Genomic DNA, 25133 nt, shown 5'->3' on the forward strand with positions numbered 1-25133 from the left:
CGCTTGTGTGTCTGAGGAGAGGGTTGAAGGAGTGGAGGATGGGGGGGGTGACACTGTGAACCCCTGATGGCCTTTCTGCTGGGTAGCCATGGCAACATCTAGCCCCAGTCGTTAATGAGGCACAAGTGAGCCGTTAACAGAATACTGATTTGGGTTTGACATCAGCCCTGATTCATATCTGTCGGTAGGTGTTGATGAAATATGCACCCCGAGTTTGTTTATAAGCGCACATAAAAATAGCCTCGGTGTTCTGCTCATGCGGGCGAATCCAAAGCAAAATGTGCTCAGTGTGGATGTTTAGAGTAATTATGTTAGTCACCGTGCTGTATGTAAGGAAGCTGGCAAAATCCATCCACTATGCTGTCTGCAATTTCAATAATTGCCCTGTTGCAGATTTATTTATACCCCCACATAAACTATAATATATCATGATATATTTAAATCCTGGTCTGTGCCCCACAATTCAGAGAAAGTGATTATAAAAGCTCTCTTTGTAGATCGGTCATGTGAAGTGAAGGCAAAGCTCTGACTGAGCATGCATGTGCCCTTCACTAGTTCCTATGCGTATGAATTATTTATCGAGGGCGCTGGGCACAACTGGTGGTAGGAGGGGTGAGAGGAGCATCATTGACTGGCACCGCGACGACGCCGTCTGTGTTGATCTCAAAGCGCCGCTCTCTGCCGAGTGACCTTCCACGAGTGGCAGAGGTTAGCGACGCCCGGCGCTGCTTCACAGAGTCCGAATTAACCAGCCGGCTCCCAAATTGCTCTCTCTCTCTCTCCCTATCTGCCTGTGTGGCGTGGCGTGTCATGCTGTAAATGATGAGCGCATTAACAGTATAGTGAGGGGACTAACTTGCTGCTTCACACCGAGCAGTTAAAAGCATAGCTGTGAGGTATCATTTACTGCGGTGGCAGCTAATGAGCGGATGCTACAGTGGGGAAGGCGACGGTAATAAGCACAGACTTACCATCTTAACACAGGTTAGGATTCAGCAGCAGGAGGTGGGTGTTGGTGAAGTATTTACAAGTAATCTGATGCTCAGGTGGCACATCGGATCGTTCTCGTTCTCGTATAACACAAACTCATGGGAGATCACTCTAGAACTGGGTATTATTAGAAATGTTACCTGACATTGAGGGATATTGACATGTCTTTGAATTTATTTCTCCATTTTTTCTTTTAATGTAAGGTTTCATAAAGCATTAAATGGCATAAAATGAAGATGAACCGGCCTGTGATGTGTTCCTAGCTGCCATGTAAGCATATCCAGTTAATTCAGAATGTGTTTACAGCATTTAAGCTTCGGATCCAAAAATGGCTGGTTATAGAGCAATCGCCTCCAAGGAGAGAACGTACTTAAAATGCAATTGAAAATGTCCAAAGTTCCAATCGAAAATGAGCAACGTTTTTTAACCAGGCAGTCGGTGGCAATCACCACGGTTGTGATTGTGCGAGTGCGCTATTTTAATTGTATTTATGTGGACACCGGATGTGATTGAATCACAACTCCATCTGTTGTTCTTTGTGTCGATAGAAAGCACACCTTAGTGATTCAAGTTTATCTGTGATGGAAAGAGCCCTCTAGGGCATTAGAGGAGGCCAGACAGATCGAATTAGAATCCAGATATCTATAAATAAGCTTCTCCAGGTTTTACGCCTTAAAAGAAGTGTGTTCAATATCATCCATCATTAATAATTAAAAGGAAGTCTGCATTTGTGGCCACTCCCCTGTCTCCATGTGGTCGGAAATGGATTTTCTACAAAAGCTAAGATACAGTTTATACTCTCTGCTGCCAATGTTAATCTATTTACATACTTAACTGTTTTCATCCATGTTACTTTATTGGATTTAAAACGCTCTAATCCTGAAAATGTGGACTCAATTGGATGTTTTTCAGAGGTGCAAATGATGAGCTGGTGAAATGTAGAATGATCCGCCAATATCAGGTGCAGGTAGTTTATTACAGGGAACGATCTGGCCACATCTCGGTGATACATCCTGTGTAATTGACGGAGCACTCCTGAGGCGCAGCAGGGCTGACGGAGTAAGAATGGAGATTAAGGAAGGAAGTGAACAAACATGACGCATGAAGTGTGTAAGAGGGGTGGGGGGTACGGCATTGACTGTATGAAAAAAAAAAAAAAAAGGGGGGGCGTAGCTGTCTCTGTGAGGTCACCCGTGGGTTTCTGAAGAGCCCTTGTAAAGCTCAAAGTGGGTGAGTCCGTCACCGTCTTGGCAGTGACAACACAGCCACCACCCAACTCTTTAGATGGGAACGAGCTAACGGAGAGCGACCTGAGACAACCTTTTTCTCAAAGCGGCCACGCTATAGCTATAGAATCTTAGCTATAGGGCTCAAAACCTTCTTTTGGAGCCAGCCTCGGGTGGCAATTTGAACAACTGCAGTTTTTGGCACCTCTGCCTTTCCTTCCTTTCTCAGCACCGGAGGTCGCCCCTTGGGCAGACCAAGTCGCTTGAAGGTGATGTGCGAGGGATCGCTGGTCAACTAGCGGCGAGAGCCAAGAGCATGTCACTTCCTCCGTCTGCCATGTCTGCTTGGCCACTGACAGCAATCCATTTGAAGGCCTCCTGGTACTAACAGAGTGCTAAAACCCAATCAAACAGCCTGGAAGGAAAAGGCGAGACGCTCGGGGCCCCAGTCAGCTTCCACTTGTGTGAGCGCCTCACCTCTGACTGAACCCGTTCAGGCGTCTTTAATAATCCATGCGCATCGTGGATGGCAGAAAAGCCACATTTGAGGACCTGATGATGGTACGTAAAAGCTGGAGTGTGCTTTAGGAAATCAAAGGACTCCATGTTTGCCCCCAAGGTTAAATGACAGTAAAATGGCATTTCAAAAAATAAGACACAATTTAATACAATGCATTTTGTATGCATCAAAAAATGTATTTTATTGTTTGCTCTCTGTTCAATTTAGCATTGCAGACAGAAAAAGCGATGGGACAAGAGATTAATAAAATCATCAGTCGACCATGCACTAATGCCGAACAGGATTACAATATTTGACTCAAATCAATACTTACCAGCAGCATGACTTCAGTCGGTGCCACCTCAAGGAAGCTTCTAAAGTTCTACAAAAGATCAGAGGAAGTTAGCTGCTGGAAGCATAATCAAATGGCATCTGTCGGTGCTGTGAGCTGTGTTGGACCGTGTCCACTTGCACCCTGGTTTGCTTTGGTTTCAACTCCCCTTGAAATGTTTGGTGAGAATATAATTAGCTAGCACTGGGCAAGCACAGCCTCGTTTGAAACGGGCTACACTGGGCGTCTGTTTTTCTCTTCTCCTTCCCTCGTGTGGTATTGCACACAGAATTTACTCTGACAAAATGCTAATTAATATTTCCCCTCCATTGTTGAAGAGGAGAGGGGACGCATGAGCTCTGGTGCCAGGATCCAGGAGGGCACTGCCAGACTGGCCATCTTGGCAGCTGTCTGTGTGCTGTTAACGGATTTTCAATAAGCCAAACCTGGTGGTGTTTAAAAAAATAAATAAATAGTTTCTGTTCTCAATTTGTCCGGCTTGACTAATAAACCGAAACTTTCCACATGCACTTTATAAAAAATACTAAAACTGAGCCTTTTTATTTCAGGAGGTGGGGGATGTGGGCAGATGCACCAAAGAACCAGTACAGTCAGATGGTGTATGAGAACGGAGAACCCTGCTGGCAAGGAGGTTCCCGCAGTACTACGGTAAGTACTACTTGTATTTCACAAAAAACAATACACACACATGAATAAACTAGTGAATAGATAAATGGTACCTGCTATGTAAAGATATAGTGGCATAATGTCTACCCGAGCAGAGAAGGAAGTCGCTCTCTGTGTGTTATCTCAGTTTCTCCTTGCTTTGTTGATGTTGCCCGGCCGTGTGTGGTTTTAGTGCACGTTTGTGCATGTGAGCGTTCCCTACTGTAGCACCCACTCTCCAGTTCCCCCTCAGGTAAACACTGTTAGCTCTGTCAGCATCGTTAGCTACGAGCTGCTGGCTCAGGTGTTGTGTTGAGAGGCAATGGGAATGCTCTCGTTTTATGCACCTCTAACAGTTACCCGACATGGTAGGTGCCTTGCATGCACAGATGCTGTGGTTGAAGGCGCCTATGTTGCAACGATAACAGATGCACAAACAAGTTGAATCCAGCATTTAGGACCAGCTAGTGTGTGTGCAAAACAAGCAAATAAGTACCCAGTTTACCCATTACGCAGAGTTAGCAGCCTCAATGTTGCATGCATTGTCCAACACATGGAGCTACTTTTCCAGTAAGTCTCCACGGCATCAATTAGTCGAGCTGTTGACAACTTTTGACACACAACTGTCTTGTTGTAAATTACATCAAACCCTCTTTTTATATAAGCCCAAGAAGACTGTAGCTACACAGTTTAGAAATCACAGAAACCCAAATATGCTGTAGATAATAACAGTCCACCTTACAAACAGTACAGAGAGGCCATCCACTGCTTATTTCCAGAGGGAACGCTAAAGAAAACCAGCCTAACAAAGTACATCACACCACATTCATCCGGGACAATTTGAAGTGTTGTCGCCCAGTCTGCTCTCTGCATATCTCATTCTGCACATGTGTACCTCAGTCAATCAGTAAAAGATGTTCAGTCATCACGGCCTACTCAGCAGCCTGGCAGAAAGATGTTTTGCTCAAAGCCGAGTGATAGAAGTTGACTTGCCTTTCCCCCTCCGTCAGTCGACATTGGTTTTATGGTTAATGTTGCATTCATTCTCCTGCAGCCTTCTCTTCCCCTTCTCTCTATTTTACCAGTATTGACTCATCTGTCAGACACTTTTATGAGATCCATTTACGTTTTTTTGCGAGAATTTGCTCGATTGAAAATGCGTCACATTTGATTATCTTATTTTCTGGGCCGAGCCCCCTCTTTAAATCAGTCCAATAAATGTATGATCTCATAATATCCAGGGGCCCCCTTTGAAAAGACTAAATTGAATTCCTTTGATACGACTCCCTAACCGAGTGCAGTTGGCATAAATGAAGTCTCGTCAGAAGTCGACGCTCATTATATTTGAAATACTGAATCTGGTCTTTGGGTAGTGCTCCCGCTTTCTGCGGTGAAACACACCTCTCTCTCTCGGTATACTTGAGTCGTGGGACCGGTGATGTATTGTTTCACTGGTGGATATTGAGGTAAACCAGATTTCAAGCAGCGTGCAGTGTATCTTAAGAGTCTGCAGGGAAGGGCGAACTCTACGGTTTACGGTAACAATCAGACTGTTGTGAGCAGTAGGTTTAGTTTCTGTACAGCCGGCACAACCGTGGCTCCATATCTCCCATTTTTTTTAAGGAGAATGCTAGTTTATTACCATATAGGTCTGATTTTCTAAAACTAGATACTACATTTCCCATGTTGCACGGTAATAGCATCTTTCATTAGACCCATCCCAGCCTGCCTACCTCTTACGGGCTCCACACTTTCAGTTTGTGGTTCAGGCTTTCTGTTTTTCAATGAGTAGTCTCAAAGTCAAAAGCTAAAACAACCCCGATGACATCATCTGTAAGAGTCGATATAACACAAGCTGCCTCAACATTGAGCTTATTGCTCTGGCACCTGCACGTCAAAATTGAATCACCAATAACCACGCGCACACACATAAGGAAACACTTTGTCTTACTGAGCGCAAACACCCACTTCATATCTCTGTACAAGTTATTAAGTGACGTTATTAAGACTTTAGTACAATAATACCTGTCAGGTTCCCATCTCTGCGTCCCTCTCCGGGTGCTTGTGTTCGCCAGAGGGATCGTCTGCTCGGGGTGCAGTATGATGTGAGGGGTTGCTATGGAAACCCCCTAGAAGTGAAATAAGTTTTCCTTTCTACTCTTGTCGAAGGTGTCAAAGTCACCTATTACAGTCATGACAGCGCTAATCACTGAAACTCCTCATGTATAGTGTGATCATTTTTATTTGAAACGGACCTGATGATTACCAACTAGTGTTTTTTTTTTTGCATAAATCTACCATTTGCAGTGAATCCCATTTCCTCAGAAAAGTTTGAAATTGCTTAGAAAATGACTAAAACAAGAGGTAGGACAGCGTCTGCAATCGGCCTCCTTCGGGAGATGAAGCTGGCATTGCTCTGGACTCGGGCTAACAACGGCTCCTCTCCCTGCACCGCCTCAACTTCTCTTTCTTTGTGCTTTTCTAGGTCACATTGACATGCGGAACAGAGACAGCTTTGCGATCGGTGAAGGAGCCCAGCAAATGCCAGTACATCATGGACTTTCAGACTCCTGTGGCCTGTCAGCTGGTGCTGAAGCAGCGGGGCATACACAGTGAACTGTGACCTCTTCCCTTACTGGCCTAGTCGAGATTAATTTAGCCCCCCTTGGCTAGCCCGCGGTGACAGGCTGGGGTCCTGAGGGTTCCCTCTGACATCTGTGTTGTCAGAACATATATACTTCCAAGCAAGTCTTGCTAAGGTCAGAATCTGATATTCAGTAACACTGCACCTAGACCACTTTAGTTTTCATGAATTGTTAGTGTTGCTGTATATTGTCATAGTTTACACAAGTATTCTTCAAACTGCACTATATTCCTTATATGGGTTTACCCATACAAGATTACGATGTAAATAATTAAATAACGTGAAATTAGATCAATTACAAGCCCTAATGACATTGCCACTAACTTAACTGCTGCATCACATAACTGCTTATTCGTGAGCACAAATAAAAGGACTGTCCTTCTATTTGAATATTTTATAGTATTGCCTGTTAAGCCAGAGCGTGAGTCAGCTTCACATAGAGCCCCATTATTATCCAAAAACTCTTAAAAACACTGAAGTTTATTTTGAGTCAATCATACACCGCCCTTCAGCTGTAGATATTCACTCTAGCGCCAAATGTGTATTAACCCACAGCTGAAAGTAGTCCCCAAACAAAATGCACTATTCACTATTGTTTGAGTAACTTTTAGTAGAAACAGTGGCCAGCTTTTACGGAATTATTCAGCCTTTCAAAAAAATGTTAATATATAATTGTGACCCGTTATTACAGAATTTTTCTTTTCTTTTTTTAATCACCAGAAAGAACAAACAGGGTAAGGAAGTTAAGAAGTATTGGGAGACAAAATAACAGTTTGCTTTGGTCTTTTCAAGGTATTTTCTTGTCTTGTTGACAAAGGGAACAATACAGAAAGTGAGCGTTTTAATTGAAACAGTTGTCACTGCATTACATTTCAGTATATTAAGTCGACATTAGAATGTGTAAAGTTAAATGAATAAAGTGATATTGCATCTACTGTAACTGTATCAAAACGCACAAATAAAACGACTTCATACTTTATCATAACCTTGTCTTCAGTATGCTTTTACTATTACAGTGTTATAACATTTCCTAAACAATCGGACAATAAAACTTTTTAAAGTGGTTTAAATATTAAGTATAGGGCCTAAAGATGTCTTGGCATTAATGGATAGTTTCACAACACTTTCAATGCATTGTGTGCTGAATGCAACGTCTCTTGATTTCACACGATTCTGCCAGCGTTAACAGTCTGCTTCTTACTGTGCATGCTATTTATGGTGTTATGTAACAGACTGTGTTTTGCAGCAGGGCTCATTAAGAGGGAGCTAAATCAGCTGTCAGGAATAGGCTACCTGATATATTCTACAGCTGGGTGGCCGTTTGCCATGTTAGCAATGCAATAGCCTCAGGCCTTGTAGCTTAGGGGCTGCTGTTTCTTTATTTATCTGGCTTCAGCTCCCATCTACACTTTCAATGGCAAATCTAACTATTCGCTTTCACCTTCGGTTTTTAGAACAATGGTCAGGTTTGTATAAGGTGCCAAGTCGGTGCCAAAATATCTAAAAAACATCTTTAATATATAATACTAAGTCGTTCTTTTTTGCTGAAGTGATTTGACTTTTAATTTGAATGGAACAGGATGTGTTAATACAGCAACATCTCACAACTCACCCTGCAATCCCCATGTTTATAAGATAGAAACACTTCACCTAAACTGGCTCGACAAAAACAGTTTTAAGGATATAATATATTTTCATTCCCCTCCATCTCAATGAAACAGGGATATCACTGTATTTTAATCTCTCCCTCTTTTAATGTTTCAGATATGCAACGCATGCCAAAGCTGATGTCGGTATAACAAACACTGAGCCTTCACAGGCTCCTAACTCTACCACAGCTGAAAATACTGCTAATCACACACCGTGTCAAGAGCAGCACTCTAATATTGCAGAAGGCATTTGCTGGCATCTGGAGAAAACTTTATATTGCATCATTGCCATATGGTGTGATGTAATGGTGTCTCGTAAAGAACTTTTCCTTGGTTTAAAACCTGCTGTCACAAAGGACCAAATGTGCCAATCTGCAGCACACAGCATAGGTAGGAACCACGTTGGGAGATTGCAATTTGAATGGGCAGTTATGTGGAAGGAAAAAAATAAGCTAGTACTGGGAGTTTCTTCACTGGGACTGGCCATTGATGTGTTGTGACAGATCAAAAAAAAAAAAGAAAAGAGGGAGTTGTGGGAAGAATTCAGTAGGAAAAGTGAGCACACACTATCACATACATGCACACCTCCATTCAGTACATTTGCACATGAAGGGGAAGGGATGGAAAGTCTTTCCAGTTGAGCGTGGGCGTATTTGTGTGTTGACTCCAAATTGCTAAAAGGGCCCAGAAGCTTTATATTGCATTAAATCTCCAACTCAGCTTTGTAGAAACTAGTTCAGGGTACCCGTTATCTAGAGTGGGAGACAAGGCCTTTGCCTGACTGACGCCCACCACAACCCAGCACTTCTTTCACTCTTTTTGGAGATCGTTTTAAGCTCCGTCTTTTGAAGGGAGGCCAGTTATACCTCCAGGGCTGAGGGGGAGAAAAAAGTGTGTTTGCGTTGAGTCGGCATGCGACAGTCTCACCCATCTCCCTTTACTCCCTTTTATTTATCAGTGTTAGGGTTGTGAAGATACAGTACATGCAGTGTATAGATCTTCAGGCCTAAACATGTGTATCGAGGGAAGTAGGAAGGTATCAAACAAAGTACTTTATTGGTTTGTATCGTGATCACTTTGAAGAGTACTGGTATTGCTAATATCTTTTATTTATTTATTTATTTTTTTAAAGATAATCAGCCCTTTACTATGACTTGTCTCAGTGCGGTGCTGAGACAGAAATGGGAGACCAGACAAGTTTAAAAGTAATTCATAAATCTATTTATTCACAACAATCAAACATGGAAGTCAGTAATCACTCGTGTATGTAAAAAAAAGTTTGAAGCAAACAAAAAAAGATTTGGCCTGGATCATCGGCTCATAAAGCTGACGATCCAAATCCTGGAAGACAAAGAATGACTTTTTTCAATTTTTTCGACACGCTATATACTATGACTTTTTTTTTTTACTGTTTTCAACATGCTATACCAGGGGTCACCAAACTTTTTTAAACAGAGCTACTTCAAGGGTACCGAGTAGTACGAAGGGCTACTTATTTGATACAAACTTCCTGAATAACAGTTGCACAGATCACCTTAATAATATATGCGAAGAGTGATCACTGACTGGACTCCAGCGGGATTATGCCTCATCACCTCAGCATCACCAGCCCTTGATTGTCTTCCTTCAAGATGGAGTCCATTTGCCAAAGACGTTGCACCATTCAAATTTGTACGATGTGTAATAAATTATTGTGAAATTCTATTGAAGTCTCTCCTGATTGAATGGCTTTTATATGATCGTTTTTTACTGTTTGACATGCTGTACTATGAGGTTTTTTTGACATGCTGTACTATGTACGGGTTCTTTGTCTTCCAGGATTTGGGTCGTCAGCTTTATGAGCCAAATCTGGGTGAGGGAATCCCTTTTTGTAGCTTCAAACATTTTTTTACATATCCGTACACGACTGATTACTGAATTCCATGTTTGATCGTTGTTATGAATAAATATATTTATGAATTACTTTTAAACTTGTCTGGTGTCCAATTTCTGTCTCAGCACCGCACTGTGACAAGTCATAAAGCAGTCATAGAATAGCGTGTCGGAAAAAGTCGTAGTATAGCATCTCGTCAAGACAATTAAACAAGACATAATTGCTTTGTAATAATGGCTGAGAGTCTGAAAACAAGCTGAGGTATAAATTTAAAACCTACGCTAAGTCAAAAACACTGGTAGATATGCTGTAGATCAGCATCACACATTGCTTTGCTCAGTAAGAGAAATAAAGCTGCACATGAAAAAAAGACTGACTGAGGAATGGAAAGATACAGCAATACAAATGACTGAGCCTGGGATGAAGCTTGAGGGAAAGGCATGCTTTGAGAGGAGGAGAAAGACCAACTGCGTAGAAAACAGCAGTAATGGGGGAGGAGAGAAATGTGAAACTGGAGGGGAGGTATAAGCAGCAATGCCTATCTAGTGTAGGGTAAATGTTTGTTTGTGCTCTCACGTCGGCAAGCGAGGCTCAACACTTCCCCTGTGGAGTGGATGAGTGTAAGCGTGTCACGGTTGGAGGCTGGAAGGCCGAGCTGTGATAGCATGTGGTTACCGGGGGCCTCCTGCAGTTGGCTTCTCCCACTTACAGTAGAAGAGGCTGTTGGAGAGGAGGTTCAGGGTCTGGAAAGCCATGGATTCAATTTTTTGATTCCCCTAAATAAAACAGAATAATCATAATATACAGGGTATATTCAATAAACACACGGCCAAAAAGGTGAGCAATAATATATTTAATGTCAGTTTGTAGCTAGTAATCAGCACTTTGATATTTGAGCTTTTTCAAGTACAGGTGCATTGCTTAAAAAAGTAACTTAAGTGGTTTTAAATGTCAAGGGGAGAGATCTGACAGCATCAAACAAGGAAAGACTTCACTGACATAATTCCTTCAATTTCAATAGGTCCTCACTGAAATTGTTACCTTCCCTGCTCCAGTTCACCACCATTTACAGTAGAATTTACAGGTTAAATGTAGGAGGATGCAACAAATGTTAACATTAACTGACACCAAAGACCAGATAATAGCTGAGTTGGGAGGAAATAAGCCATTATTTCACCAGGGGCTTCCCTTTTCCTAACTTCATGTCCAAATCACTATATTTATTTATATATTTTGCCATTTGGTAAGGACTTTTAAATCATCAGTTTATCCATTCATTATCAAACTTTCAACACATCATTCCAACCATTTATTTGCTTAACATGAGCAAAAATGTCATACAGGCGTTTGCATGTTGGAGTTTGTGTATGCACCATTCCAGCTGTTAAAGATGGTCTGGTCCTGTGCCACCAGCAGCACATCTTGATCTGGAACTTGATCAACAGTTGCAATCCACAACATTTTCCTTGCCCTTCTGTGGCCGTTTCTCCCTTTGCAATTTGTTTTTTTCTTCTACTTGTAGCCCCCCCGTTAGGATGATCGATGAGAAGAGATGCAGAGAGGATGGTTAATCTTTCAGGGAGAGAAGGACCTGATAGAAAATGTGTGGCAGGAAAAGGATTACAGGGATCACCACTCTGTTTCTTTCTCTGCCTTCAATTCCTTGTATTTCAAAGAAGGGGACAAGAAAGACCAGGTCAGACTGAAGAGATGTAAAATGAACATAACAATTGGAATGAAAAGCAGAGCGGGATGGAGAGAGAGAAGAGAGAAACTGGGATACAACAAGAGGAAGAGGGAGAGCAGCGGGATCCTGGTGGGCGAGGGGAGGGGATTCTGGAGGGCTATATTGAGCTCAGTTTCTCCAAAGGAGCTGCTTAATGAAGACAGAGTTTGTAAGTAATTATTGGTTATCAACCTGATAATAGTCATTGCTCCATTTTGTGGAGCAGTCTCCTCATACTTACACAATTATGGCAATTATTAACGAAGCACCGGCTCTGCGTTGCGGTTTTCATATGGTGTGGCCAGGCTCGGCCATTATTTTTGCGTTACATAATACCGGTTCCCGGGGAGGGGCGCGGAAAAGTAATTGCTGCATTCTTCTAAGCAATGGGGTAAACAATGAGGAGCCAATTTAGCTTTCAAAACAAATACCAGAATTGTATTTAGCAAAGAAAAAAAACTGACTGTGGGCTATAACCAGCTGCTAATATTGTACAGACATTTGGTCATTTTGCGACGCCCCAAATTCAGATCAAACACGTGGAAAAATGGGCCGAATTGAGCGAGGTGAAGAAGAACAGTAATGGAGGAGCCAAGTGGGCATGGCAGCCTCCACTGTGCAGGAACTGTATACATTTTAAAGGCTGCAGCAGAGTACCTAATAGCTTTTCATTAGCGGCTGAGACAAACGGATAGAATCTGAGGATGCGGACAGATGGCCGGCCAGACAGACAGCTCTCTGCTCCATTACCCAGGGACACATCACACACACACACACACCACACACCACACACACACACACAAACAAAAGAGCACTTGACTTTTTTTAAGCATGCCTGCATTAGGATGCATTAGGTTAATCTACAAATCTGCAAACTGAACAAGAGACACACTCACAGTGTAGCCGAAGGACTTATAGCCTAAACACTTTTTTTCTGAGTGAAATCTGTCTCTTTAAATAATAGAGTTTGCTTGCCAAGTATTGGATTTGAGATGAGTGCTGAGAGGGAAAAGAGATACAATCACTGTTCAGCTGAAAAAGCAAAGAAGTCAGCAGTTACTCTTCCACACTGCGTTTGATTCAGTCATCAATTACTACAGCAGCAGTTGTGATAAATAAAAGTCAACAACTGACTGACTGCAAAGCCCCATCGTTGGCACTCACTGTAGCATACTGGGTTATAGACCTTCCGTATACACACACTATTGATCTCTATAAGTTCTTCTTCAAAGTCCACACATTTCATCAAAGGTGGTGGAGGGGGGTGGCATTTTTCGTAAGCGAAAGGACCAGTGATACACCTGAGGATGAATAGGGAGGGAGGGTGGGCTCCTCTGCCACGACAGATATGGATCAAAAGTATCTATTGCAGAATCAAAGTCAGCACCATCAATATTTCATCATAGAAGAACCTAGTGGTTGCACACCCCCTCCTGCAACCTTTCCTTTTCTGTCCTTTGCTACTGTTTTTGTGGGCTCGAGGCCACTTAAAGAAATCGTGCCAGATTTTGTTGTTTCACTTATTGTAAATACCTCTACTCACATACAGCAACTCATTTGTATAAGTAATTAGATCCTGGTCACTGGCAATATTGTACATTTCAACTTTAAATTGTTCTTTTTTTTTTTTTTTTCATTGTGTTGTCCTAATTTTGAGTCTTAGGCCATTTTTGGTGAAAAATCACCACAATCCCTTTGAACCTTAAAGGTAGTTGGGAGACTAAAAGGGACAGATGAAGAAGAAAGAGTCTATGGCCATGCTAGCAGCTCAGGCAGTGATGCAACAGGGCAAAAAAGCCCCAAATTACATCACTCCGGTTCCACCAACCCCAAGGTTCTCTTCTCTTCTTCTACAACAAATTAATTTCTCAAACCGATGGACCATCTCTCCCTCATTCCTGTCATTCTACAAAGCAAAGATTGAGACCATCTACCATCTCCCTGTGCCCCAAGGTTCAGTACTCGGTACTCGTTAAAAATGGCCAAAACTTAATAATAGTGCCTCAGTAACTAAACCGCCATCACAAAGCCAATCATATTGGCGGGAGTCTCCAGGTTCAGTGTGAGTAAGGCCGCTTCAGTATTCAGTGTGGGAGACGTCGTCTGTGCACAGAATACATTATTTCATTTATTGTAGACATACACAAAAAAGATTAAAACTTATGAGAAATCTATGCAAATAAAACTCCAAGAAGTTAAAATAACTTTAGTTAGACAGTATGTCGTATTCACGAACACAACCGCAATGTGTCAGAATTCAAATTTTCTCCAATCCCAAAAGAGGGAGCCAGTAACATTCACGCTGCGCAGAAACTAGGCTACACTACATTATTTTTAGAAGAAAATTGTGTCTTTGCATCTCAGTAATTATAAAGCAATTCAGAACTGACGGATAGGCCTCCGGTGGACTTTTTTCTTTCTCCCTCCCTACTTCTTGCAGCCTTATCTTTCCCCACCACAACTGCACAGACTTCTACATGCATTTTAATATGGTAATTATAGAGTGAATTCTAAACACCAACCGAAAAAAAAAGAAAAAGCTGGCGAAAGCATTAAAAATGGGATTCAGCCACCAGTTCTCTACATCAACAGAACTCCTGCTTCTCCCGCTTCCAGATTAGGAGGATTTATTCAGGGTATTTATAGCCCCATCTCTTCTGTGTCTACTGGCAGGCGTGCTATTTACAATATTTTGCTGCCTTCATATTGCTGATTTGCAACTGTGATAAAAGTCAATGAATGACGGAGCTCATTGTTAAAAAAAAAAAAAAGAAAAGATATCATTGTTTAGCATAGAAGAGCACCAGCCAGCCTGAGCTATTCTTTATGACGTGTTCATTCTACAGAACACATACATTATGTAGTACACAGCTGGAAAGCTGAGTTTGCAGATTATGTGCTTTTCTCTCCTATAGATTGCACCTCAACAGTGAAAAAAAAACCAACCTTGTTTGACAACCGTGGTCCCAAAGTTGTGTTTTGCCAGTTAAAATATATGGATAGAGAAGGAGAGAGAACAAGGCAAGGACCTCCCTCCGGACTCCTCCATCTCCAGGCAAGTTTCTCTGTTTTCATGTAGCTCAACAGACAAGAGTTTTCTCACTGAGGCAAAGTTAAGCTAAAGCCGCAGATGCTGTGTCATGGCTGGAAAAACATCTTCGCTCACAACCAAAAATCGGTGGCAGGGGAAGAAACCAACGTTACTACTTTCCCGCTTCGCTTTAGAGGTCATGGAGGCCAATGGATCCATTCGTTTGAAGTTCATGTTGGTGTTGGTTGGACCTAGAAACACTTACGATTTTTAAAAAGCCCTCTCTCACTGGAGCCCACATCTGCTGTCAGTCTCCCTCTCACTCTACCTCCAGTGGAAGTATCCACTTATTCCAGTCGGAGAAAGCAACATTGTACCAGATGCATTTTTAATAGAGTCTAACATATTCTAGACAATGTAGCTTGTCGTTGGGTGAGTAACTGCCGGGGCTGTCTGGTACCACCTTCTGAATCAATTCAGCGTTGAGGCCTCGAAAATATGACTTCCACTTCCACGCAGAAAACACAGTGAGGCGCGTCTCAACCAATGGAACCGAAACACTGAAACCACGCCCAAATCAATGTCCATTCTGATCTATTGCTTGGCCTTTCCAAAATGTGCATCTCACATCTACTTTACACACTTACGCCGAAATCAGACTATACAATATCAATAATCCCCGGACTGGACTGTGTAGTGTCTTGGAAGACAACCGACACAGCAGTCAATCCCTGGCACCTTCCTGATTACCTACATGTGTACAAGCCATGAAAGACGGCCATGACTGGTCGGGGTCCAACACCTGCCATGTATCATTGCATCTTGAAAGAACCAAATATCATGCAGTCTGATAGTTAGGCTATGATCAAGATGGCTGATTTAGTCATCTTAGCTATGCAATTTAATTGTGTTTTGCCGCCAAGCTGTTACTGTAGCCCCACTCTTCACAGTTGTGTGTGTGTGTGTGTGTGTGTGTGTGTGTGTGTGTGTGTGTGTATATATATATATAAATAAAATTCCCACGCATCATAGATTGCCCTTCTTCCGTCCCCTTTCTTGGTCTGCTCTCTCTATCTCTACCTCCCTCCTGGGTTAGCTTTGCAGCCTAGCCTGTGGGCCCAGGGATGTTGTATTAATTAACTCGCCTCACTGCACTCTCATCAAGCTGCCGGTAAATGGCCCTGCTCCAAGTTTCCCTCCCGGAGCGCACCAAGATGGCAGCATCCGTAAACAACTTCCAAATTTACGGCACTGCAGTCACAGCGGTGAGGCCCCCGCTACCCCTTACACTGACGGGAAGGCAGGCTGGAGCGTGCAATTCAAACAGAGCCTTTTTGCTCTGCACGCTGCTGTGTGGTTTAATATGTAAATGCGTTTTTTCGTAAAACTCAAACTGCCGTCGCAGTCATCTATTTCTCTCTACCTTTCTGACGTCTGTGATTTGCAATCGCTGCTCGGAACAAAGTGCAATCTTTTCAATGTGCACTGCAGTAAGGGATGTGCCTATTGCTCGGTAGCGGAGCAGTCATAAACTACTTTGTATACCTTTTTACGTGGCGTGATTAAAATGGCTGCAAATCTTTGTCAACATTACCATGGGTTCGACAAGCAGCCATGCAAATGACTCCGCTCCTCAGAGGGTGTGCAGACTATAATGAGCTGAATTCTACAGTTTCTGTAGCAATGGAACCGAGCTGCTGAGGAAACACTGGGTGAGTAAATACAACCCACAATCTCAGAGAGATCCACAGATGGAGTATAGCATGTGAGTGAATAGTAATCAGCTAACACAGCAGCTCTTCATTCTGAAGGCCACAGAAACACACCAGCCTAGCATCATCCACACACACACACACACACAAGGATCTGAGGCTTGTTTTCCTCTGGACACAGCTTCCGTCAGTTTCCTCTCTCAGTGGCAGCAGTGGGCGACAACAGCCCTCACAGAGACACACCCGGAGCAGAGTCAAATCAAACATCATTATTCCCTGGGTAAATATTGTGGAGAGATCTCATCTCCACTGGCTGCAGAGGCCCCATTACCGGTGTGCTCTGGTCAACCTTAAATCAGGACCTTATTACAGCAGAACAGACTCTGGCGAGGCAGCGAGCAGCTACTTTCGTCCTCTTCCCAGGCACACATCAAACGAGTGATGCAAGGCTCACACTGCATAAATGTACGGACACATCGTAAACATGCCAAATGCGTTCAGATGTGCAACACGCTGAGACTTTCGAGGACAAACGGACACACTCCTGCCGAGTTTTCATCACAGCCTCGTGCATGTACCAGCAAACACAGTGGGGTGTTGCAATCTGTCAAGACTGTCGAAAAAGTAAAAGTCCTCATACCTGCTCTCTTGGTTTCACGCTCAAAATGACATTTTTAGGGACACACACACACTATACGATGAGCCGGGGTCAGAAGGTAAGTGGAAATTACAGGTAACCTGGAGCTGGTATGCAACAGAAGGTACTCTGCATTGCCCATCGTTGTCAATCATGTCATTGCCTGCAGCTGATGTGCAAGTGACAGGAAACGACCAGAACTGCAGCAGCTCGTCAGACCGACTTGCTGCGATTAGAGAACCTCGATACACATGTTGGATCCAGCTACAGCTGCTGCACAACAGGAGTGAGAGGTTTCATAAACATTGTAATGGACAAGAAAATCACAACAATGCAGTTGCTGGATGGTCAACTCATATCTTATTTGATTATATTTGATTTTAGCCTTTTACAAAGGCTTTCATACATTTGTATCGATAGACTGGTTTTAACATTTCATGGTTATTAGTTGAATGGATCGTCGTGTATAGTGCGAGCACTAAAGAGTTCCTCAAGCATCTATTTTGGGTCCTTTCCATTCCACTGTCCATGAATTAAATAGTACTGCATTCAGGTACAATACCAGTGTGTCATCAGCATATATTGTAACGCTCAATGTAACCTGGGTACTGAGGAGCCGCAGCTTTCTTTTAACTCGTATCAAAAGAGCATATTTAAAGATACATCTTGTATTAAATGCAGAAAGGAAGAATTATTAATTGTAATCTTCAAACTGGCACTTTCTTAAACATGTACTGAATGAATATACTTGTGCATACTGATCAATGACAAACTCATCTTTTGTCAAAGCATTAACTGACAAATAAACCCCCAAAAATAGGCTCGTTTCCCCAGATCCTACAGACCTAATTAGGTCCAAGCCATCTGACTCCATCATCTATGAACACTCATCGTTGTGGCTCATTGACCTGAGCTACAACACAGAACTTTTCCTCATTCACCACAAAACATATAAAGTGTAATTGAACCAACTGTTGCCGCTTGTTTATTGCATCACTGTCTAAAGCAATAATAAACCTGTCGGCTGTATATTCCTTTGACCAGCAGGGGCCCTTAGGGAACACTCCAGCCAAGACAAATGAACCCATTTCCAAAAAACTATTGTCTGGAAAGCCTCGCTGCTTCAAGAGAGCGTCGTTTGCCCATCGCTACAGAACAAGACTTGTCGATAGCCATTCACTGGGAGAGAAAAAAAGAGCCTCCATCTGAGGTGTGGGCTGGAGCCCTCTGTAGTTTCCTCTAAGTCAGAGTCAGAGGCATAGATTCCGTCTTTCCTCAGACTATCGGCAGGAGCTGAGAAAAAGAGGAGAGATAGGGGAAGGAGCTATGTTTTGTTGATTGCCGTCCTTGTGCCAGCAGCCTGCTATTCTTGGGGCTTGTTTTGAGTGAGAGGTTGAGAGAAAGAGAATTTTCCGCGGCACTGCAAAATGAGAAATGACATGGTTTCCCCCAAACGTGGCGCCTCATTTGGCCTGTTATGGATTAGTTAAGGCTGTTATTCTAATCTGCACCCCTTTTCTTCACCGGCTCATTATGGAACGGAGGTGCCAATGCCTCATAGGGAGAATAACATTGAGCCCTGTTAAGAGTCGCTAACAGGAAGATATGCCTCGTTGGTGGAAGTCGGCGCTGATCTAATAGGGGCCGGAGGAAGCCAAGCTCCAACCGGTTGTGATGTGATAACTTAAATCCAATCACTGAGCAGGTTTGACCGTGGACTGCAAGTAAGAGGAAGACAGCAGAACAAGGTCGAATGCTGAGCAGACTGTCTTTGATGTCTGAAAAATGGACACACGATGCAAAAGAGAAGCATTCAACATCGTATAGTGCACGATGTTAGCCGCATGGCATTTCGAAATTGTGGGGAATTTTTAAAAAAGGGTCTCATTTCCTTTCACTCTCACCATTTAATTCATTTCAAGTCAGTCAAAAATACTATTTTAACTCACAAGATATGTGCAAGATGTCTAACTCTCCATAACGGCTTGTTAAAGATACGATTTCAGGGACTGCTTAATGTATCAGCCTTACACAAAGACACCTGTACATTATCTGAGACACTGGGCCATTGAAGGGATCATATACAAGCCACATAAAAACACTATTCAACCACTCCACCCCAATCAGCTGAAAGGACTTCTCATTTAAAACGTTGAAGAGCGTTTCATCTGTGGATGAAAGCCATTGTTCTACAGAGGACACGCACTCAGTGATCATCTGTGCACAGGGCACACTACAGAGCAGGAGAATGAGCCGGATGACACAAATGCATTTCAACCTGGAGGGTCAAGCAGAGAGGTTTCAGTGCTCGTTCTGTCAAGGACCAGAGAAACCAGCTCGGCAACATGAAGCTAGACTAGATGCTGGCAACCGCTTTACTGGCAACTATTGGAAGCACCATTTAACATGGAAAGTGAAAGGTCTTTACAACAAAATGTAGCAACAATGTGTGTCGAAAATTAACTTCAGCTGAGTTCAAATACCAAAGATTTGTTGTGGTGAAAGATTTTCATTTTTGGCCCAGAAATGAATAAACTGCAGCGACTGTGTTGTGCAATATCTGTGACTGGGGAAATTATGCATCTCAACATGTTTAATTGTTTGAAAATGACTCTCTGGAGCGTTGCGTGTTGTGCAAACCAAGAACACTAAATCTGTATAATATTATTCCATGAAGCATATCAATTTCAAATGCATCGTTATTCAAAATAAAAACACATCTTTGACAGAATGGGCACGAGGCCACAACTACCCGTTATTATTGCCTTCTTATATTGAAAACAACAACTATTGATTGATGTGAAATAATGTCAATGCCATAGAAGTCTAAACGTATTGATCTTGTGTTTTATGCCTAATATTCTAGGCATACAACTAAGCTTCCATTGTATACCGGTTTCATAGTGGGAACCGTGGAAAGGAATGCATCGGTATGCAAAATGCTGATGTTCCAACTTCTGCAGATCTGTCGCTTTTGTGCTCAAAAGCACAAATATCCCGTCATTAACACACTCCTATGATCCCATTCATGTGAGCATTAAATAACAGCTCTCAAAAACACACAATAGGAGGAAAACCATGAGCTGCAGAGGGCTTTGTGCTTCAGTTGAACTGTGAAATGTGAACAAAAGGGTCGGTGCAAATTATAAATGAGCGCAATAGAAATCCTGGCGGGCCATTAATCACATCAGCGGACGGACCAAATGCAAATATGTTTACGTGCACCCGCTGACATCAGCAGCTCGGTACAACACGTAGAAGCATGTTTTATTCATGTCCCGTCTCATACCATGCTACAGTATGCTAAGTTTCACAACAGGTGAGAGCAGCACATGGGCGGCATGATGATGGAGGGAGTGTGACCCCTTTCTTCATTAACAGACCTCTTCATCCTGTGCTGGAGCTCACGTCTCCACATACAGGCTGCAGCACTTTACAGTTCAATTAATAACAATATCTACTTTTATATACTGAATGTCAAATAAGCGCATTTAGAGCACGGCAGGTTGTTGAAGTCCTCCAGTTAGTCCGACAGTGCTGTGGGGGACGTCTGACACCAAAGCTTGTGAACCACTGCAGTGGACAGACCAGACTGTGCCATCTGCCAATTACTTCCTCACTTCATAGGCTGGGTGACTTTTAATTCAGACTTTTTAAATGTAATATTTTGGCCTTTGCAGAGGAAGCCGAGACGACACTAAGGATGAAATGGTGTCCTCTTCAAACTTAAAAGCTCATTTGTGTAACTCACTTTGTGATCTGAATGACTGCTCATACAAAGCATTCAATAAGGAGTCAAAGTCAGAACCTTGATGACTCAGCGCATTGAAAGAGGAAACCTAACGACTGGAAATCTGTTTCTAGACATCAAATAACAGAAAGATGTGACATCAACTCATCAGTGATGGCCATTAACTGCTGAAGCCTAATCCTATTTCAACTAGCAGCAACATATAGCTAGAGGATGCCGAACATCACGCGTCTGCCGTTAGAAGACCGCTTTCAGCTGGGAGACGAGCCTCAAGCATGCCAGATAAGACCTAAACATGCCGCCATTCAGCCAAAGCTTTTCAATATCAGTTTCCCGTTAAGGAGAAACCAAAGAGCCATGCAACCTTAACACTGACATATGGGATTCTTTTAAACTGCTAAAAATGACTCCCTCATAGAAAGACTGCCGTCACCAAAGATTACTTCTCATCCAACATGCTATTAGAAGAGTGAAAGCTTTTTAAGCAGCGCACAGATTAGCCTCCTTATCTTCTGCTAGCCAAACAGAGCGCTACATGACTACATGATTGAGCATGCCACGAATATTGTCTACATGAGTGACGTGCTGGAACCCAAACGGAAAGCTTTGGAAAAAAAAAAAGCTTTGTTTTGCAAAAGAAAGGCGGTGTGGTTTCTTCAGCAGCTCCACATCCGTGTCCTTGCAATGCCCCTAGAATGACAGTCGGGCAGCATGAGGTGGCTGCGCAGCAGGGGAGCACACTTCAAAGCAGGCCAGTCCATGTTCAGCGAGGCTGCCTGCCTCAAGTGGAGCACGAGATAAACATAAAAAGGAAGAATCAATTCTCTATATCAGGCTTCTTCCTTTAAGCCGTGTGCTGCTCTTTGATGGTGCATTCAAGCAAGCAGCTTTTATCCTCAACCGTAAAACTTTACACCGCAAAGTATTGAATCGACAAGTGTAGCAAACGTGACATTCATCGCTAGAGCAACAAGAGGCAAAACTAACACTGTTGTACGACATTAATTACTAAACTGTGGGACTGTGTACCAGGTCAAACGCATTGGAGTTCATAGGGCTGGGCCCCTCTTTGCTGCAGTCCAACAAAGAAACATAGAAAGTAAACACTGGTTTAAACATGTTAAAACATAAAGTTAGAGATGTCAATAATTCACAAAGAAATAAATAAAGTCGCTAGTATGAATGATAGGAATTGCAATAGTCAAGTCAATACAGTACAATTCAAAGTTTGAATCGGGGTCCATGAAAGGAAGGTTTGACATTTTGTGACACGGACTTATTCAAAGTATAACGAAAGTTAGAGAAGAAAAGTGTCGACGAGCACCTCTAAAGCTCACGAATGAACATGTGACACTTGACCAAACACAGACAGCAGAGTGTAGATCTTTACAGCGGGGTCAAGTGGACCTGGGGTCCTTGGCCCGGGACATCCAGACTCCAGTGATCTCTGGAGATGCTGCTCTTTCCAGAGCAATTCGATGATTTACAGAAAATGATAAAGGGTGTGCCTTCTGCTTGAATTAAAACAATAATAGTCAGAAAAAAAATGTACAGAACGGTAAGAAGGTAAGAACCATAAAATGTTCAGATGTTAAATCAGAAAAAAGTAAACAGAAATTTGGATGAGTGATGGGATCCATTCACAGTGCTGCATTGCCCTTCAACTTATTTATTGATGTACTGAACATGGAAAAAACCAAAAAGTATCCAAACACAAAGTAAAGAACATGTACATCCTTTTAAATACTCAAAAGATATTCTATTCCAAAAATGCTGTTAACCAAAACAGACTATACAACTTCAAATAAATAATCATTCTTATATTAGGAATTGAGATAAGAGGGGTGGGAGGGAACCGTTCTTCATGCCGGACCATCGGCACAATTTGTCAAGACCAAATCATCGTTGAAGAAGTTACAAAAAGAAAAGAAATATTTTAAACAATGACCGGTCAGGCATGAAAAGTTGAGTTTCTAACCCACGGCAGCAAGTATCACAACTCATCTAGACTTAAATTTAACTTTTACAAGTAACACAAATAAGGAATAGATAAACAAGAAAAAGCAGTTGCAAAGAGAATCCTCTAATGCAAAGAGAATCCCATAATGCATAGCACACCGCTCATTTAAGGGGAAGCGTGACTAGTGTTGGTTTAAACACCGAGCAGGATGCAGGGACAGCGTCTGTCTGTTCAGGGCTCCTGGGACGGCCTGAGACAAACTCTCGTTAGTGGAACCGCGTCACTGACCCCCCCCCCCAAAGTGAATCAAGCAATATACACCTTTGTACGATTTTAAAGAGGTTATATGCATTACAATAGATGTATAGATATATCTATACAGATATATCTATACAGATATATATATATAGATATACGAGTATGGAAACAAAACAAAAAAAACTAAAATGGTTCAAAACTGTGGTTTATATCCATTCTTTACCACATAAATATATATCTATAATGTTTATATATAAAAAACAAAAACATGTCTATAGGTTCTTAATAGCTTTTTTTTGTTACGAAGCGAGACTATCTACAGACCAAACAACCAACATATTTGATGCACTGTAATGCTCGTCCATGGGACAACAAATCAAGTATTTCAACTGAAGGGAAACGGAAAAGTTAAAGATTAATATCCAAAAAGAAAATACCTTACTTACTCCAAAAAAAGAAAACGATATATATTTATATATCACACACTGTCCGATGAAGAACGAGAACCAAAAGAAGTCGGCCAAATACTCAACATAAAAAGGAGTTATTTACAAAGCTCAGGAGTAATCCGTTCTGTTCTTAAGCTGCTGCCTCCATTGTCCTCAATCTTTCATACAAAGTATGTAAAAACCCTTATTGGTTGATGTTGAGACAAAAATCAGTCTAATGATACATCGTAGGTATACCAGAAGCTCCTTTGTCTGAAGGCAATCCTACAGGAAGAACTGATTTTTATCCCCCGTTTACCTTTTAAGACATCTCCACGTTATAATTTTGCATGCACTTTTTTGCGAATAAACCTTTGTATTTTTATCAGTTTCCAAATCAAATCGGAAAGAGAGTTGCTAGTTATATAACAACCAGGATGACAGGGGACCCACAGATGATTTTACAGATGAAACCAGCACTGCCATTGATTCTATAATCTAAAGATAATACAAAGATCTCAAAAGGTATCTTTTACATCATAAATCTCCCCAGAAATTTCAACCACTGCAAACTTTCCTGTAAAGTTCAAAAGCTCACAAGGTGTCATATGAAGATATTTTTCAAAGTATCCAAGTCAAAATATTTTGTTCCAGGTCCAGTAAAAAGTTTCTCCAAATTTTTCTTTTTATAAAAATAGATGCTTTTTAAACCCACATCAAAGAGGTTATTAGCTCTTTGGCAAGGTACTGCGTTAAGATTCTTTTTTTTTTTTTTGTCTTTTATCCATTAAGTTTACAATAAGCAACATTATGCAGCCAACCAATAACCAACTCATATTACAATGAACGGAATACTTACAAACTCAACAAAACTGCAAATAGTTCAAAATAAGTACTTGCTAACCACTGAAGGCATAATGCACCGAAGGCAAATCAGGACACGAAAACACAAAGAAAATCACGACACGTAACCTCACGAGACTTACTGTTTCAAAGCAGATGTGCAACTAAATAACAAAAAACCTATAGTAACATTTCAGATGGTCCATCTGTAAAGACAGCGAGATAATCCAACATCACAGGGATTACAACCTGCTGTATTTTTTCCTGTCCAAAGCATATCGAGAAGATTCAAAGCGTAGCGATGAAAAAGAAAAAAAAAAAATTACATCGGACGCTAAATTTTGTTTTTCTTCGTAACACTGATTTACAAAGCTGTTTTTACTAATGTAGAAAGTTACGGTCAATGCGCTTCCATTTTCTGTTTCCGTTTTCTGGCGAGTTTTCTAGAAACAATCTCAGTGGGTATCAGGCTTTGTGTGTTTTGTTGGTTTTGAACGAGACTTGCAGCACTCTGTCCCCGAGGCGGTATCCATTCAAGCTGGCGATGGCCACGGCCGCCTCGTCGTAGTTAGTCATGGTGACGAAACCAAATCCTTTGCACTTGTTTGTGTTAAAGTCGCGAATAACCTTGACGTTTGTGACGGCACCGAACGGCCCAAACATCTGCCAAAGGATGCTCTCGTCTGCATCCGGAGCCAGGTTGTAGACGAAGATGCACCAGCCAGTGCCTGCGTGCCCCGGGATGTTGATGCCAGCCAGGCTGGTCACCCCATCGATGGCCATGGGGGAGAACCGGCTGTAAAAGACCACAAGCAACACAGTTCAAGGCAAGAGACACAATGAGGATGGAATGGAGATTTCTTTACAAGACAGGAGAGTTTGCCAACAAGCCTAACAGAATGTGACTCC

At 42.2% G+C, this 25133-nt stretch overlaps 2 protein-coding genes across 3 annotated transcripts in view; one reads left to right on the forward strand and one right to left on the reverse strand.

Moving 5' to 3' along the window:
* The window catches only part of LOC116385809 (glucosidase 2 subunit beta-like), a 96612-nt gene extending 87654 nt beyond the window's left edge, over positions 1–8958 (forward strand). Inside the window, exons 14-15 of the mRNA XM_031851543.1 lie at positions 3616–3715; positions 6198–8958. Of these exons, the coding sequence (XP_031707403.1) occupies positions 3616–3715; positions 6198–6335 (238 nt within the window). The 3' untranslated portion in view covers positions 6336–8958. The remainder of the gene's footprint in view (positions 1–3615; positions 3716–6197) is intronic.
* Positions 8959–20499: 11541 nt separating this feature from the next.
* elavl2 (ELAV like neuron-specific RNA binding protein 2) overlaps positions 20500–25133 on the reverse strand; it is a 30162-nt gene continuing 25528 nt past the window's right edge. For both annotated transcript variants that reach the window (XM_031850824.1, XM_031850825.1), the window contains exon 8: positions 20500–25020. In XM_031850824.1, coding sequence (XP_031706684.1) covers positions 24690–25020 — 331 coding nt within the window. In that variant the 3' untranslated portion in view covers positions 20500–24689. The remainder of the gene's footprint in view (positions 25021–25133) is intronic.

This window comes from Anarrhichthys ocellatus, unplaced genomic scaffold (assembly GCF_004355925.1).
Source record: "Anarrhichthys ocellatus isolate YVR2014 unplaced genomic scaffold, GSC_Weel_1.0 scaffold11, whole genome shotgun sequence".
Classification (NCBI taxonomy): Eukaryota; Metazoa; Chordata; class Actinopteri; order Perciformes; family Anarhichadidae; genus Anarrhichthys; species Anarrhichthys ocellatus.